At 42.6% G+C, this 18,117-nt stretch overlaps 1 protein-coding gene and 1 long non-coding RNA gene across 2 annotated transcripts in view; one reads left to right on the top strand and one right to left on the bottom strand.

Moving 5' to 3' along the window:
• LOC144328056 (uncharacterized) overlaps nt 1-18,117 on the bottom strand; it is a 62,446-nt gene that overhangs the window by 28,562 nt on the left and 15,767 nt on the right. The gene's annotated exons all lie outside the window — the stretch shown is intronic.
• Nucleotides 8,091-17,066, top strand: LOC114597103 (uncharacterized). The gene is made up of 7 exons (XM_028729211.2): nt 8,091-8,296; nt 10,192-10,308; nt 10,812-10,919; nt 12,638-12,754; nt 13,993-14,109; nt 14,920-15,003; nt 16,018-17,066. Exons 1-7 carry the CDS (start codon nt 8,101-8,103, stop codon nt 16,392-16,394), a joined length of 1,116 nt encoding a protein of 371 aa, XP_028585044.2. The 5' UTR covers nt 8,091-8,100; the 3' UTR covers nt 16,395-17,066.

Genomic DNA, 18,117 nt, shown 5'->3' with positions numbered 1-18,117 from the left:
CTGCCCTCAAGTGCCATGAAGAATTCCCCCATTGCCAGCATTGGAAGAAGAAAAAAAACCCAACTGACATTCCAGTTGGTTTCTGGGCGAGGCTATTTTGTTCTTTGCCTCGGGTAGCACAACATCTTAGGCTGGCCCTGCTGAAGGCACATTGGCTGGATCCACCTGACATCCTGTCACGGGTTCAAGACACATTATGGGTTCACAAGCTTTTGGCTTGGAATCAACTTGATCCCCTCTCCCTCTTTCCTTTTTCCTTTCTCCTTCTGTGATGGAACTCCTATTTGGGGACTTCCCTGGCTTTTTTCTGGCCCATGTAGGACCAGTCTGGATAGTTGGCCTTGGTGAAGATTTGATGTTTTCATCCCCAAAAAGTTTTTGATTTGAGTTTCTACTGAAATGAGGCTGCATTTTAATGTTGTATTTTAATATTGTTTTTAATTTGTATTTTAATCAATTGTTTTTATACCTGGTGTTAGCTGCCCTGAGCCTGGTCTTGGCTGGGGAGGGTGGGGTGTAAATAAATAAGTAGTAGTGGTAATAATAATAATAATAATAATAATAATAATAATAATAATAATATAATACAAGTGGGAAATGTAATAATAATAATAATAATAATAATAATAATAATAATAATAATAATAATAACAATAATAATAATAATATACAAGTGGGAAATGCTGTACTGTTTTTAATATTCAGTTGGAAGCCGCCCAGAGTGGCTGGGGAAACCCAGCCGGATGGGCGGGGTATAAATAATAAATTATTATTATTATTATTGTTGTTGTTGTTGTTGTTGTTGTTGTTGTTGTTATTATTACTAGGTCACAATTTGTACCAGAAGTGCAAGGTAAGAAGGGAGGGTGGGAGGAAGAAATGTTAGCTGCATCCTCCCCCATTTGTGCTTGCCTGAAGGTACCCACCATAACAGTCCAGGGAACTATGGGAAATTCAAAATGGTGGCTCACATGCCTGGCCTCCCAACATGCCATACTCTCGGTGACAGTGAGTTCTGCTTTTGTATGGCGGTCTTAGCAGCTGCCTGTGGATGCCGACAGCTGGCGCCAGTGCTGGCAAGGCCCTTCCTCATACTACGACCGGACTTCCCCCACCCTGCAAAGCTATTAATATCAGTGGGGGAAGAGGAGATTGAAAATTTCTAGACAAATAACAAGGATAATCCTTACTGCACAGCAGTTGTTTTGAACTGGTGAAGCCCATTAAACTCTGTTGACACAGTGTTGGGGAAAGACTCAAGTAAACAAGGAAGGCATGAAACCATGTAATTATAAAATACTTATCTCCTTATTTCCTTACTTCCATTGCCTGCCCCCCTGCTCAGATACACACACCAGTTGCCATTCTTCATCATATTATATCTATAATAGCTGTCTAATTCTGCAACTGGATCAGGAGGGGCGGAATGCTTGTGCCTCTATAACAACGCCCTCCCTGGCTCTGCCCACGCGGATTTATTTGCACAAACGATTCCTTTATCTTGGAGAGTTCCTCCAGTTTCAGACTGTTTTCCTTTGAACTTGTTCCATATGCCAAGAATGACTTTAAAATTAAATCATCATCACAGCAGGTCATTGTCAGCCAGAGATATAGGACATGTGGAAGACAAAGAGTACCTTATTGGCAAAAGTGGTATTAGTGGTAAAACCATTTCCTGGATTACTGGTAGGTTTAATAGTTATGTGAGCTCACAGTGCACCCAATAATGGAATGTCATTCATCCCTTTTAGATGCTGGCCCTACTCAAACCTTACCTGAGATTTTCCCTGACTAGGGCTCAAATGAACCAAACCTTACTTGCCCACAAAAGTTCAGACTAGCCTGCTTGCCTAGATATAACATGCAATTGAAATTTATGCCTCAACAGCTCAACATGGAGAAGAGGAAAGAATTGGACAAGAGGCCTTTAGTGTACGGACAGTGGCATCTCCCCTTTGGAATTCCCTCCCAGGATGTATTAGACTGGTGGTGTTCCTGTTGGGAGATTTAGGATAGAAAAAAGAAAGTACTTTTCCCTACAGTGCATAGTCAAACTATGGAACATGCTCCCCCAAGCAGCAGTCATGGCCACAAACTTGGATGGCTTCAAAAGACAAATTTATGGAGAGGATGGTTATCAATAGAGAGTAGCTATAATGGTTGTGGCTCTACCTCCATGGTTGCTGGAAACCAAGGGAGGGGAGATTGCTGTTGTGTTCATCTTCTGCTCCCTGGCTTCCCAAAGGCATCTGGTTGGCCACTGTGGGAACAGGATACTGGACTAGATGGGCCATTGGCAATGCAATGTCCATTCTCTCTCACACACACACAAAAATTCTCATTCAAAATGCTGGCATTACTTTCTAAAGTGTTTGAAATATTTTGTTGGAAGCTGTCCAGAGTAGCTGGGGCACGTTGGTGCTGCTGAATCAAACCAAAGGCTCCATCTAGCAGTCTGTTCCCACAGTGGCCAATCCAATAGCTCCAGGAAGCGCTCAATCAGGACATTAATTTACTTTTATTTCATGTAGTCATAGAACTGTAGAGTTGGAAAGGACCCTGAGGGTCATCTTGTCCAGCCCCCTGCAATGTAGAAATATGCAGCTGTCCCATATGGGGATTGAACCTGCGACCATGGCTTAATCAGCACCGTGCTCTAACCAACTGAGCTATCCAAGCTCAACCACTCAGCCCCATCCCATTCATGATTCTCAGCAACTGCTATGCAGAGGCATACTAGTAGCCATTGATAACCTTACCCTTCAGGACTATTTCTAATCCCCTTTTAAAGCTATCCATGCTAGGGGCCGTCACCACATCTCGTGGTAGCAAATGCCATGATTTAAGTATGGAATCACAGGAAGGAAATTACAGGTTGGTCGTGGGGCTCGGCGAAGCACTATTGTGACTGTTGAAATGAGCGGTTAAGGAGGTTCCATTTACTTTGCTGAAACGTTTTCTCAAGAGACAGAAATGTGCTGAAAAAGTACTATACAGAGTACTAAGCTATGGATTTTGCAAACAATGCATAAGCACATGCCAGTTACTTAATATACTGCTGTTTCAGAGAGCACCATTTTAACCGCTGGTTTTTAAAGCTGGAGACTCAGAGCTCAGGGAGAGGAGGGGTCAGAAAGCTTATGGAAATGGATCAGCTTTAGAATGCCTGGTGAAATACTGTTGTTGAAGAAAATCTTTGTGTGAAAAAACCGTGTGTCTCTCTCTTTCAAAGGGGCGTTGTCAGGATTACCCATGGGTGATTATAACATATTTGGAGTTCCTTAAGCACTCCCAAAAGTACATGATGTTGCACAACAATTTGGTAAGGTGGAGCTGGTTATTCAGCTATGCCATGCTTTTTACGGGGAGGAGTTGGGAGTGAGCCAAAATCTTGCAAAACTGGATGTGGGAGAAACAGCATTTTAAAAAGCCGTTCATGGCAATCGCATGTTATATAAAGTGCCAATTTGCATGTCTGAATGAGGTATCATAGATCAAACACCACAGAAAATGTCACTCTTTCATGTGCATAATGGCGAGGAGGAGTCATAGCACAAGGGTGATGTAGATGCTATTCACAGATAAGTAGCTACCCCTGGTACCATACATAGTTAGAAAAGCTTTCCCCAAGATGTCCCAAAAGTTGTTGGATCACACATTTCACCATCCTTGACTATTAGCTGAGTTGGCTGGGGATGATGGGATCTGAGCACATTTGGGGACCCAAGATTGGAGAAGGTGAGTTAGACAATTTCTAGTACAGTGGTACCTCAGGTTACAGACACTTCAGGTTACAGATTCCACTAACCCAGAAATAGTACCTTGGGTTAAGAACTTTGCTTCAGGATGAAAACAGAAATTGTGTGGCAGCGGTGCAGCGGCAGCAGGAGGCCCCATTAGCTAAAGTGGTGCTTCAAGTTAAGAACAGTTTCAGGTTAAGAACAGAACTCCAGAACGAATTAAGTTCTTAACCAGAGGTACCACTGTAGTAGAGCTGGAGTAAACTCTGCTTGAGACCTGGATCAGCTATTGCCATTGAGAGTAGACAGTACAGCATGAAACAGATGGATGGTCAGGTTTAGAATAAGGCCACTTTACATCTTAGAGCACTTATTGATGGGCAGGCTAACATGTGCCCTGACTCCAATGAGCAATGTTGTGTATGAGACCATCTATGATGGTCCATTCACATGAGGAGAGCACATTGCATTCAAGCCTCATTTCTGGGCCTCCCATGAGCATCTGGAGTTGCCAGATAGCCACATAGTCTAAGACAGTGTTTCCCAACCTTGTGCCTCCAGCTGTTTTTGAACTACAACTCCCATCATCCCTGACTAGCAAGACCAGTGGCAAGGGATGATGGGAATTGTAGTCCAAAAACAGCTGGAGGCACAAGGTTGGGAAACACTGGTCTAAGATGGATAGTCAACGTGGTGCCCTCTAGATGCTTTACACTGCTACACCCATCATACCTGGCTATTGGCCATGCTGACTGAGGCTGATGGGAGCTGCAGTCCACAACAGGCTACCTGTGCTCTAGAGAGCATGAGGATATATAAAACTTGCTGGATCAGACCAACGTCCTCTCTAGCCTAGCATCCTGCTTCCCAAAGGAGCCAGCCAACCAGACTCTAGGAGTAGGACATGACACTTGTTCTTTTCTGATGCTGCAGTCATCAAAGCTTGAACATGCTTGAACCAGTTCCAAGTTTTCATATCACTGGGCAATGCCTCAAATGCAATGCTTTTCCATGGAGACTGTTCACACACTCAGCTACGAGTCAACCACTCAACCATCACTTACCCTATCATTCTTTGGGCAAAAGATTCCTGCATTGCAGTGGGTTGGACCAGATGACCCTCGTAGTCCCTTCCAACTCTACAATTCTATGGTTCTTTGGTTCCAGTGGGGTCATTAGCCACATCTGGGGAAACCCTGACCATTGAGTCCTGTTACTGGCAAGATATGCTGCTCAATGTTCTGCATAGTAAAAATGTTCTAGGATAACATTCATGCATATTTGAGCCCCCAGCCCTTTTGCTCCAAAAGACAAATTCCTTACATTTTGCAAGCCATGGGAAATCCCATCCTTTGTTCTGTGCATGTCTTATCAGCTACACAACGTTGAAAGAGGCCAACAGCTCCCAAAGTGTTATAAATTGGCTATAAGTTTCCTGCGAGGTCACATGATTGAGAAACCAAAGCCTGTGTTACTTAACTCATAGCCTATAAAAGGAAGGCTGAACTCCTAACGGATGATTCCTGTCCGGGCCTTTGTAGAGCACCAGAAACGTCAAAGTGAGTGAGTAGATTTTTAATTTGTCCTTCCTTAATGATGGCTATGCGACTGAAATACATGCGATATTGAAGACTGCCGCCAGTTCCTTGTTCAAACGGGTCAGATTGCATTGTGCTCCATGGATTTGATTAATTTCAACCAGAGCTTTAACTCTCTCTTCATTGATAATCCATCCTTTGATTATTAAGTGCTTTTCGTATCAGCCTTTCACATCTGCCTGCGCTTATCTAATAATTATCTCCAGATTTAACGACGAGTTGATTTTGTGTCCAACAGCAATGTAATTTGTTAGTATCTTGATCCATTTTGCTTAACACCCTGATTTAAATGCAGTTGGCAAATTGTCCTTTTGAATGTATTGTTCGGAAGGAGGCATTCCGTTGCAAAGGAAGAAGGCATTTCTATTCCTTTTATAATGATGCAGGGAAAATGATATTTTGGCCAAGTACAGCTTGCCCTACCCAGGTGATAAAAGTTCCACTGGCTGAGATACCCTCTTAGTTAGAGCTGGGAACTGACTGCTTTGCATATAGTCATCTGGTGTCAGCATCCCCTTCATAACCTTCTGGTTTCATGTTTTCGATCAACTCAATTTAGCCCAGAGATGCTGCTGAAGCATAATAGGGGAAGGGCCATAGATCAGTGGTACAGCCCATGCTTTGTATGGGGAAATCCCAGCTTCAGCTGTGGGCATCTCCAGCTACAGAGGGCAACATCTATTGAATCAGATCAGTCCATCTAGCTCAGTATTGTTTGCACTGACTTGCAACAACTTTCCAGGATTTAAGATGCTGGAGATCGAACCTGGAACTGGAGGCAACTCCCCCACACAGTGTGCAGGGCCAGGAAGGCACCTTCCTACCTCCTTCCCAAAGCCTAGTAAACACTTGCTTCAGGAAGGAGGTGTGAGGGTCCTGACAGGGTCCTAGAGTCCTCCCTCCTCCTTCCCAAAGCCTAGTTAGTGCCTGCTAACCCTATGCAGTACAGGGGTACCTCAGAAGTAAAACAAATTCAATGGAATAGTCCAATATACAGTCGTACCTTGGTTGTCGAACGGAATCTGTTCCCAAAGTCCGTTCGACTTCCAAAAGCATTCGGCAACCAAGGTGCGGCTTCCGATTGGCTGCAGGAAGCTTCTGCAGCCAATCAGAAGCCATGGAAGTTGCGTCAGACGTTCAGGTTCCAAAGAACGTTCACAAATTGGAACACTCAGTTCCAGGTTTGCGGCGTTTGGGATCCAAGGTACGACTGTGCTATCTTTCTGCATGCATTACAAAGATTACTACATGCATATTTTTAATACAGTTACATGCATTCCTTTATGGATCTCTTTATGTGCTTGCTACTTTAGGAAACACGGAACGTATATGCAAATAACAATTGGTATTTAACCAAGTTTTACTCAGAGCACACCTGCTGAAATTAGGGAACATGACTAATTTAGTTCCACTACTTAGTCTTCAAGTAAAACTTGGCTGAATAGCACATAATACATGTGTAATATGATACGCATAAGAATGCATTTAATATGTGTGAGTCTTATTTGTATTTTTAGCAGAACCAGTAAAAATAAATAAATAGCCCACTTCTCATCAAGATCAAGGAGTGATGTAGGAGGGGGTGGAATATATATTTTTTTTGGGGGGGGGACCATGCAGATAAGCTTGACACTGCAATTTGCAGAAAATCCCACCCCTAGTAGAGTGCAGAATCTTATTCTTTCCTAAATGGGATCTAGTACGGCACTCTTGAAATATGCCTTATGTGAGGAGGTGTGTCTGGAAGTTTCACTATACAGTTTTTGTTGAATGCTAAATACACGTCTCTATACCCTGCCCTATGACACCTGAGATATGTGGTTTCAAGACACCCACACCCCATACCTGAGATTGTAACTTGCTTTAACTGACCTAACCCCTCCCCAACAACTTACAAATCAATATGACTAACCTGACACAACAACAAAAAGCCCCACACACTAACACGCAAATAAACCACACTGCAACCAACCGAACGCAGCCAACCAAACCTTGGACCCTCCAGTCTCTCACAATGCCAAAAAAAACAAATAACTATATAAATAAAGGACCTACTCATGAGACGCTGACACAAAAACCCTGCAGAAACACTATGCAAAGAATGAAAAGCCCATCACCCCACAACCCTCTCTCTCCCCTCTATTTCCCCCCAAAGTCTATGACAATAGTGTCTCATACTGAATGTAAACAAACTATGAAAAGACACTCTGAATTGAAAGCGGAGACACTATATGTACTTTTCCTTGCTTGTGTGTTTGTTTTGTATCACAAAATATTTATTTTATTTATTTATTTTTTAAAAAAACCTGTTTATAATACTGAATTTAAAGCACACCCTGGGACCTGTTGGCGAAGGGTTGGTTATATTATTATTATTAGTGACGACAATAATAATAGTAATAATATAGGTGCTAGCTATTATGATAGGCATGAGGCCTCTTCTGGGTGCTCTTGGGCTCCAACTTGCATCAGCCCCAAGGCAGCATGGCCAATGGGTTCTCCTACCTTGCATAAAAACTTTCTTGTTGTGTGTAGCTGTTCAAAAGATGAGGAAACAAAATAAAATTAAGAGTGTTGGAAATGGTGCATAATCCCCTACTTCAATCTATTAAACAACACTTTACCCACAATATTTTAAATCCTTGTTCATATAGCCGGCCTTCATTTCATTGCAGTGCATTATAATTGGTACGGTTGGGTTTGGGTTAATTCTTTTCTCCTTTAATTTTTATTCCCCCCCCCCCAGGTCAAACCACTGAACAATGCTGGTGCTTCTAACGCTCTCTGTGTTGGTTTCGCAATTTTCACCAGCATCGTTCCAGGGCTCACCGCAAGTTATCCAGAACTTGGATCGGAATGCCTGCTCACTGGTTGTATGTGGACCAGCTGAGAAAGGGTTACCAGGGATAAATGGGAGAGATGGAGTCCAAGGACCAAAAGGAGACAAGGGAGAACAAGGTATGGAAAAGGTGACTTCCTAAGAGCTCCCGTTCTTTGAGGATCAGCTTTTGATTCACACACTGGAGGAGGGGAAAGACAGTAAACCATGCAGTCCCACCTAATTTAAGCAAAAGCAGCTTATGATGCAACTTCATGATGACCCCCAATTACATTGCCTTGTGATAAATATCATTTAGTTTTCAATGTTAAGACAACCTCTTCTCTGGCCATGACTTAGGCTTATCCAGTGCCTAAACCACCACCTGAAGGTAAAAGCCTTAGTCTTGGTTGGAGGGGAGGTTGTAAGCCTCTTGCTGCCCTTTCAAGGGAAAGGGGTATCCTGTTAAAAGGATACTGGAGGAGATGCTTCTATCCAGATTCCCAGGTGAGGGCCAGAGCCATAGTGGAGATCCTGGCAGAGATATACCTATTTGATGTAAGTCATAGGACCTCCTTGCCTCAGGGTAGACCCCATGGAGAAGATACTTCCAGCAGGCAGGTTGGTTGTTATACCCAGTGCCTATGACAAACCTCTTACATCTGCAACCAATAAAGCAGTGCTCTTATTCAACTTAAAAGAATGTGTCTTGACTGGTTTTTCTCCACTGGGTAGGGGCAGCAGAGTCACAGCGCCTGGACATGCAAACAGCATAAAAATTCTACCAAGACAACATAAAAGCAAAGTTGCATGACATCAATATAAAAATGAATCTTAAGTTTTCAAATTGATACTGTAAAGATTACGGTGTAGGTCCATCAACAGTGAGGGCTAGAAGTGCAAGACCGCATGATGTTCTGCATTTCTCCTGGATTAAGAGGGACATGATGCCAAACAGAGAAGGAAAAGGCAGAAGAGGAGAAAGCAAATATAGGGAGGGGGTGGGAATGTCATCTGGTGGATGTATGGCAACAGCCACAGCCACCTTGAATGTAGCTGCCTTGGCTAACTTTAGGATTGCCATACACCCAGAATTTCCCAGACATACCTGGAATACTGTAGTCAGAAGCAGTGTCTGGGTGGAAATCGGCTAAATGTCAAGACAGAAATATGGCAACCAATGTCGGCAGTGTCGTTTTTGCAACTACAGTGGTACCTCGGGTTACAGACGCTTCAGGTTACAGACTCCGCTAACCGAGAAATAGTATCTTGGGTTAAGAACTTTGCTTCAGGATGAGAATAGAAATTGTGTGGCGACGGTGGCAGCAGGAGGCCCCGTTAGCTAAAGTGGTACGTCAGGTTAAGAACAGTTTCAGGTTAAGAACGGACCTCCAGAATGAATTAAGTTCTTAACCCAAGGTACCACTGTATGGCCAAAAAAGCTCAACAACTTCTCCGTCCAGATTTTCACTTTTTGAAATATGGCAACCCTAGATAACTTAGCAATGATGATGACCCAAGACTGGAATCTATGCATTGCTTCTTGTCTTAGCATCTTTAAACTGAAACTGGCATGAGATCGTTTCATTTAACTGATTTGCCAGTAATTTATCAGCCTTGTGTTCATCACAAGTGCCTCTTGTTCACCCACTTAGTAAACCACTTTCCCCCTCTTTTTAAAGATTTTAATATGATATTATAACAATATGTAGCCAAAACCATTAAGCTGTACATCAAACATGTTTGCTTCCCATGCAGAAAAAGAAAGAAAGAGAGAGAGAGAGAGAGAGAGAGAGAGAGAGAGAGAGAGAGAGAGAGACATATGAAAGGAGAAAGGGACAACATAACAAAGACCCTATAGTATCGTGCATAAGTTAAAAGGGGAAATATCATTTCCACTGTCATTCCAGAAAAGTAAAAACAAGGCCCACCTCTCAATAAACTTCTCCCTTGGGTTATTATGTATTGCATTCCTCACATATGTAAGCTTTATCATTAAGATAACCCCACTTTTCATTCTTCCACTTAATGCCAGGGTTGGCAGGACCAAGAGGAATTCTTGGTCCTCCTGGAAAAATGGGACCAGCTGGACCACAAGGAGAAAAGGGGACCCAAGGAGAGCAAGGACCCAAAGGAGATGCTGGATCAATGGGTAAGGAGTGTTGTTGACTAAATGGAATTGTATTGCATCAAATTCAACAAAAGCTAGATATTATTAGAAGAAATCAAACTTCTTTAATATTTTTATCCACATCTGTCTCTAAGTCTTGTTAGAGGGCCATCCTGCCGATTGATGGCATCAAACATTTTCCCTGGACGAGAGTACAAACCCACCAAGGTGCTCTTCCCTTGCTCCCAGTACAGGACTGGCCCAAAACATTTTGCTGCCTGAGATGAAAGACAAGATGGTGCCCATACCCCAGTCCATGTATAGAACCTCACCAGACTTCCAGTTGAAACTTATTTCAACACTAGTGTTAGGACAGCGTCCTCCACCACTCTGAAGGCATACCAGATTGGGACAATGGCATGCACATTTCAGTGTTCCCAGTTCTAAGGCCCAGGAGCCCCTGATGCACTGCAACTCATCACAAGAGACCTTCCCCCTTTGGTGTATATCTCTGCCTGCTCACAAAACCGCTTTCTTTTGAGTAGGACCGCGTGGAATCAGAGGTTTGCAGGGTCCTCCAGGAAGCGTCGGCCCCTCTGGAGCACAAGGCAACAATGGCCCACAAGGTGAAAAAGGCGTCAAGGGAGAAACAGGTAATCCTAAGTGCTAAATAGTTGGATTTCTGCAAGAGGGTTCAATATACCACAGTGGCCAGGATCCAAAGGAGCATACAACTACTTCTGCACACCCAGTGGGGTTGGGGGCTTCTGCTTCTCAAACAGCCATTTGTGTTATCCCCGGAGACCTACCATCCAACAAAAGAAGTAAAAAGACCTAAATGTCAGTCCAAGTCCTTAAGCATGCCTAAGTAGCTTTTTTGGATCCCAGTCACAGATTTTAAATGTTCACATCCACCCTGTTGTCAAGATACTTAGTATGGTACAGTTTCCAAGTTATAAATGTTATGTGAGTGGAGAAAGCAACCATAAAATGCCCATACCTCTGATGTTTCCCTCTATATATACAGCGGTACCTCGGGTTACATACGCTTCAGGTTACATACATTTAGGTTACAGACTCCACTAACCCAGAAATATTACCTCGGGTTAAGAACTTTGCTTCAGGATGAGAACAGAAATTGTGCAGCGGCGGCACAGCGGCAGCAGGAGACCCCATTAGCTAAAGTGGTGCTTCAGGTTAAGAACAGACCTCCAGAATGAATTAAGTTCTTAACCAGAGGTACCACTGTACATCCATCGTGGATGCCAATGAAAGAACAAGCAAATACATCATAGGCTGACAGCTCTCAAGCTTGACTCCCATTGTTAGGCAATTGGCTGAGGTCACAAAAAGATTGTGATCTGTGACAGCCAGCTTCTGAAGTCATGTTCTGGCAACATGCAAGTTATAAAATGTAGTGATAAAGGCCACTTCATCAAATGCATCTGACACTAGTCCAGAAAAGCTTGTGCTATGATATATTTGCTAGTTTCTAAGGCAGGGGTAGTCAACATGGGAGGTTGTTGGAACCCATCAGCGCCATTCAGCAAAACCAATGGCAAAGATGGTGTAAGTTGTAGCTCACCTTGGGAGGGAACCATATTGACTACCCCTGCTCTGCAGTACCATAGCCTCATCATTGTTTTGGTATACCAGACTAACAGGACTACCCCCTAGATATAAAATTGTGACTATCATATCCTCAGTACAAAACATAGTATATAAACACTGGAGCTATCATTTCTGTGAGAATGTCTAACCTAAGATGTAGGCTGCCTCTTCCCATATGAGCTGAGCCAGACAGTGCAATCATCATCTGAAGCCCTTCTTCATGAGCCTCCGCTACAAGAAGCCCAGAGGGCAACAACATGAGACCAGGCTCCCTGTTTGTGTAATGCCCTCTCCAGAGAGGCTTGCCTGGCACTTTTGTTACATATCTTAGGCAAAAGCATTCCTCTTCTCCCAGCCTTTGGCTAATTAAACCATCTATGACAGGCATAGGCAAACTCGGCTCTCCAGATGTTTTGGACTACAACTCCCATCATCCCTGCCCACTGGTCCTGTTAGCTAGGGATGATGGGAGTTGTAGTCCCAAAACATCTGGAGGGCCGAGTTTGCCTATGCCTGATCTATGACCTTTTAAACCGCATAGGTGGGCTGGTATTTTGTTACTATTGTGTGTATTTTTGTGCTTTTATATTGTAAACTTCCCTGTGATCTTTGGATGAAGGGCAGCATAGGAACAACAACAACAGACAGACAGACAAACTAGGGCTGAGCTGAAACTATTTACCTACTTTTGCATTTGTCATAATTACAAAGTACCTTCCATTTTTGTTGATTCTCCCCTCCCCATTCAATATTTCTGTAGGTTCAAAAGGAGCTACTGGTGCCCAAGGTCCCAAAGGTGACACAGGTGTGGCTGGGCCCAAAGGCGACAGAGGCCCAGTGGGCGAAAAGGGAGCGAAAGGAGATGTGGGAGAAAGAGGTAAGTGATGTGGACGAAAAGGTGCATCTGAACAAACATTCTGATGGCATGAGAAAGGTTCCAAAGAGTTGGATTAATTCGGCATAAACACCAGCGTGTGAGGATATACAGCAAACAATAGGCAGACAAATTTCACACAGAAGCATATCATTGCTTACTTCAACTTGCCTGTGGAAACAACTCAGAGGCCATGAACAAAGGAAAGGTAACAACAGGAAGAATTAAAAGAACTGTTGGAAACTCAAGGCAGTAGAGATATAAGATGATCAGAGCCCCACCAAACTTGAAGCATGGGAGGCCCCAATAAAAATTTATAATTTGGCAGAATATTCAGACTATATGATATGTATTTTTATAATTTGGAATATTTAATGTGATTTGATTGAATTGTTAAAATGGAAAATTTAATAAAAATTATTTTTTTTTAAAAAAGAGAAAGGTTCCGAAGAGACAACAGAAATAACTTCTTGATGTAGTGCATAGTTAGTCTGAGGGATTTTCAGCTGGCCACTAACTTAGATGACTTTTTTTTTTTTTAAGGAAACTGGAACTCCTCAGATTCAGGTCTGAATTTGAGGAGCAAATTGCCCTAGGATTGAATGCCCTCCCAGGTCAGTGGGACTCCACCTGCAATGAAAAAATGATCATTTTAAATTCCCCACAATACCCCGAATAAAGCATCACTCCAGGGCATACTGAGCATTGAAAATGTCTGTACTCACTCCCCCCCCCCCCCGGGACTGCTGTTTCAATACTCCACGAGGCTCCAGAACTTTCCATGTCACTGTAGGAAATTTAAAATGGCAACTCGCCTTACCAGTGCAGAAGGGCTCTGCCCCAGGGGTGCCAGGTGTAATGCCAAGCTTCTGCTCCATGTCAACCTCTGACACTCCTTTCCGGTTAACGAAAAGAAAAGATGGGTGATTTGTTCACACTGCTCCTGCATACAGCCTTTTAAACCAATTGGCTATGGCTGTTTATCAGATATTAACATGCATAGGAAAACAGAAGCCACCTACCAACTAACTTGCTAGGGTTTTTTTTTATTTTAAAAATCCTGTATCAATAAGTTTTTAATGTTAGACATCTTATTATGTTTTCAAATGTGATGGAAGCTGACCAGAGTGACTGGGGAACCCCAACCAGATGGGCAGGGTATAAATAATAATTATTTATTTATTTATTTATTTATTTATTTATTTATTTATTTTTATTATTAATTATTATTCTCTCCATAGGATTACAAGGAGCGACTGGTCCCCAAGGGCCAGTGGGGAAACCAGGATCTCCTGGATCCAAAGGAGATAAAGGATCTGTAGGTGACAAAGGGACCAAGGGTGACAGCGGTCTCTCAGGTAAGGAGGGGTAGCCTTTTGTTGTTGATGTTAAAAGTGATGCATTAAAAGTGTTAGAGCAAAATTTGTCTTTTAAGTTGCTGTGCCCTTTTTAGTTGGTGCAATCCATGTGAATTTTGTAACTCTGATTATTGAGGGAAAGTTTAAGTGAGCAATCAGGGTGGAGCTAACTTTTTTTTAAAAAATCACACAACTCGATTGAGAGTGTATTTAATTCCAGACCATTCTGGGGGGTGGGGTGGGAATATTTATTCTAGTTTGGGCCTTAACAGGAAGGTCTGAAAGAGGGATCAAGCGATGGATACATGTATCTGTATAAACAAAGGCTTCTTTCAAAAAAGGGCAAACGTTTACCCTTGATGGACATTAATACCACTGAACCATTAATCGTATAATTAATTCATACCATTAATACACACATGCATACACCAACACACAAGCAAAACAGACCTAGTAAGAGATCACCACCCAATATTCACTAATGTACAAATTCATTTCCATTTGATTCTACACTGAGATTATGTAGCAAATATAGCATAATATTATTTAAATTTCCATAGAATTAATGAATGAATGATGAATGTATTAATTATGGCAGCAATTGATTGACTGTGACAACAACATGTTTATTGTGTTGTGCCATTTGGATTGCCTGGCAATTTTTAGTTTCTGGGTGGGTGGAAGTTGGAGAGAGAGGTGGCATTTGGTTTAACAAAACGTTTCACATCCACACTGTGTGCAATATATTGTTTACCGCATATTACTACAGTACTGAATCTTGCAGATCATGATCATTTTATTATTTCTCAGAGGTCAACCTTATGAAAAAACAAGTCAGTGACCTAGAGGGGCAGCTAAGAGCCTTGCAAGCCAGTTTCTCCAAATATCAAAAAGGTAAATGCTGCATGTAACAGAAACATTGTGAACCGTCTTTTGCAATCTTTCTCGGTCCGTTTGGCCCCTTAACAAAGAACCAGTACCAACACACAGGTCTATGGGCACATTATATGTGATAGCACAGGGATGTTCATTGTAACCCTTAGATTCCAGCACATGCATGCATCATCCCCCTGTTGTAGCATTAGAGAACCAGCAACAACATTGTCTTTGCAAGATTATGACTGCAGCACAAGCTCAATAAGCACAGGGATAAATTGTGTAGGTTATCCCTAGTCTTTTGCAGCATTTTCTGAACCTTCTTTTTAAAGATCCATTTTCCTTTCCTGCAAAATAATTGCAACATTTTGAAAATTCGGTGAATAAAATATTCTTTTGAATGTGCTGTAGCCTGGCCAGAGCCAGGTGCACCATCAATTTTCAATTGTCACCTTTGTGGCCACAGCTAAGGTGCTATGAGGGTTCTCTTGCTTCTACATAAAGGTAAAGGTAAAGGTACCCCTGCCCGTACGGGCCAGTCTTGACAGACTCTAGGGTTGTGCGCTCATCTCACTCTATAGGCCGGGAGCCAGCGCTGTCCACAGACACTTCCAGGTCACGTGGCCAGCATGACAAGCTGCATCTGGTGAGCCAGCGCAGCACACGGAATGCCGTTTACCTTCCCACTAGTAAGCGGTCCCTATTTATCTACTTGCACCTGAGGGTGCTTTCGAACTGCTAGGTTGGCAGGCGCTGGGACCGAGCGATGGGAGCTCACCCCGCCGCGGGGATTCAAACCGCTGACCTTTCGATCGGCAAGTCCTAGGCGCTGAGGCTTTAACCCACAGCGCCACCCGCGTCCCTTATCTTGCTTCTGCATAGGATGGCATTAATCATCTTGTTGCTAAAAACATTATCCAAATCCAAGATTCCTATGGGTTGCAAATAGCAGAGGTTGCCATCCATTTATTGGCTTCGCAAAACACAGTGGCTGACTATCAACCTGACGCCCACTCCCTTTGTTTGTTTTAGTTGCAGCATTCCCGGGAGGGCGAATTGTCGGTAACAAAGTATTCGTAACCAGCGGCTACGAAGGCACCTTTGATGACCTGAAGCAAAAGTGTCTGCAAGCCGGGGGCCAGCTGGCCGCCCCCAAAAATGCTGCGGAGAACACAGCTGTCCAACAGATAGTTGTTCAGCATAACAAGTCGGTCTTTCTTGGGGTAACTGATATCCAGACGGAGGGGAAATTTAGGTATCTGAATGGCGATGCCATCGTTTACTCCAACTGGCTACAGGGAGAACCCAATAACGAAAAGGGCAGGGAGAACTGTGTAGAGGTTTATGTGAATGGAAAGTGGAACGACCGGGCCTGCGGGGAAAAGAGGCTAATACTCTGTGAATTTTAGGCCATCTGTTCCAAAAAAGAAAAAAGAAAAAGCTCGACCCAGCCACAAGCTTCAATACTGTGTTTGCTTTTTATCTGTAGACATTAATCATTATTTTTCCAATCCTTTTTTGTTTTAGTCTATTGACATATGTGCACACATAACATAGCCATTGGGCCAGGGCAGACCTGACAGGTTTTATAAGGACTGCTGCTGCTGCTGCTCAACAGAGAGGGCTTCTTTTAAATTGCTTTTAATTTTTTTTAAAAAAAATCCTTTTTGATTTTTTTTTAGTGTTTCAACTGTTTTTAACTGAGTTGTAAGGGCATTTTGTGGGATTTGCCTGGGAGGAGAGGAGCGGGAAAGGAAGCTCCTTCGGGCAGGACCTTTCTTCTTGTGTTACTGTATAAAGTACTATGTAGATTGATGGGCTTATATCAATAAATCATGATCCATTTTCCGCTGAAGACGCACATTCAGAATGAAATGTAAGGTCTTGTAAATCTGAAGTTGAAAATGGTTTGTGGGTGTTTTGTTTTTTCCTAAGTGGGGTGAATTGCTTTTGATGCGGGTGGGGGGATTTTTACATGCACAGGATATTTTTATATTTATATTTTCAAAACTTTATTAAAAGAGATTTTCTTGGAGCAAACAGAAGTATTTTCATCATATGAGTAAGCATTCCTAGGAGCATTTATCTGAGGTAGAGATGGGTTAGAAAGTACTGAATCATTTACGGTAACTAACGAGGGCTGGCCAGAACCTGCTTTCCACTGTTCTGCCTCATGGTCTACCACTTGTGCAAATCAGATCCTCATTGGCATTCACACCCAAACATGTAAACTGACCAGCTACGCCATTGCTTCCAATAGGATGTACACCAGAATGTGGTAAACAATGCTGCCTTTCTATTCCATTGTGTGATGCACATTTGGGCAAAAGTTGGAAAGACATACACATATTAAATTCCACAATGGTTCATCATTTCCCCAAAAACTTGCACAAGATTCTCTGCATCCAGATAGATTTCACTTTCTGACTCGCTTGCACTATAATTTATGCTGGTTATATTTCTGCTGATGAAAAATAAACTGGGTGGAATTGGACATAACAAGGATTTGTGCTAATGGTTCATACTCAGCCAAACGACTATGGCTGGGGTTGGAAATTTTGGGTAGTAGTGTACCAAGTTTTGCTTAGTTAATAGAGGATATCATCTTACCTCCCTGCAAACAAATCAGGGTGAATGCTCTGAGTGCTGCAAACAAATCAGGGTGAATGCTTTTCTCAACTGAGGTCATTTCCAAGTTACCTACATATTGATGTAGGTAACTTGGAAATGACCTCAGTTGAGAAAATATTTTGCAACTATAGGCTGTAACATGAAACATACTATACACGCTTGGGTCTTCTTCTGAACACATGAACAATCTTCTGATATTAGGGCATCGTTAGTAAGTTATACATGTATGATTGCAAGGCAAAAGCTGTACAGCCTTGACCACAGTAAATCAAACATCTCTCACTGTGTTTCTAGATGGTGTTTTAAGATAAGCTAACTTGCCCTTCTCCAAAACAAATATTGACTGGAAATGTAGTTCAAATACTGAACAAAATTTATTCTGCTTTAGCAATCTGGCCAATATGACATCTTTTTTATTTTTTTAACGATTTATTCACCTGTCCTAAAGTGGCGGCGGCGGCGGTGGTTCCTTCTTAACAAAATAAATTACACTACCTGTGT

This window comes from Podarcis muralis, chromosome 6 (assembly GCF_964188315.1).
Source record: "Podarcis muralis chromosome 6, rPodMur119.hap1.1, whole genome shotgun sequence".
In the NCBI taxonomy this organism is placed as follows: Eukaryota; Metazoa; Chordata; class Lepidosauria; order Squamata; family Lacertidae; genus Podarcis; species Podarcis muralis.
This window is presented reverse-complemented; position numbering and strand designations above follow the sequence as displayed.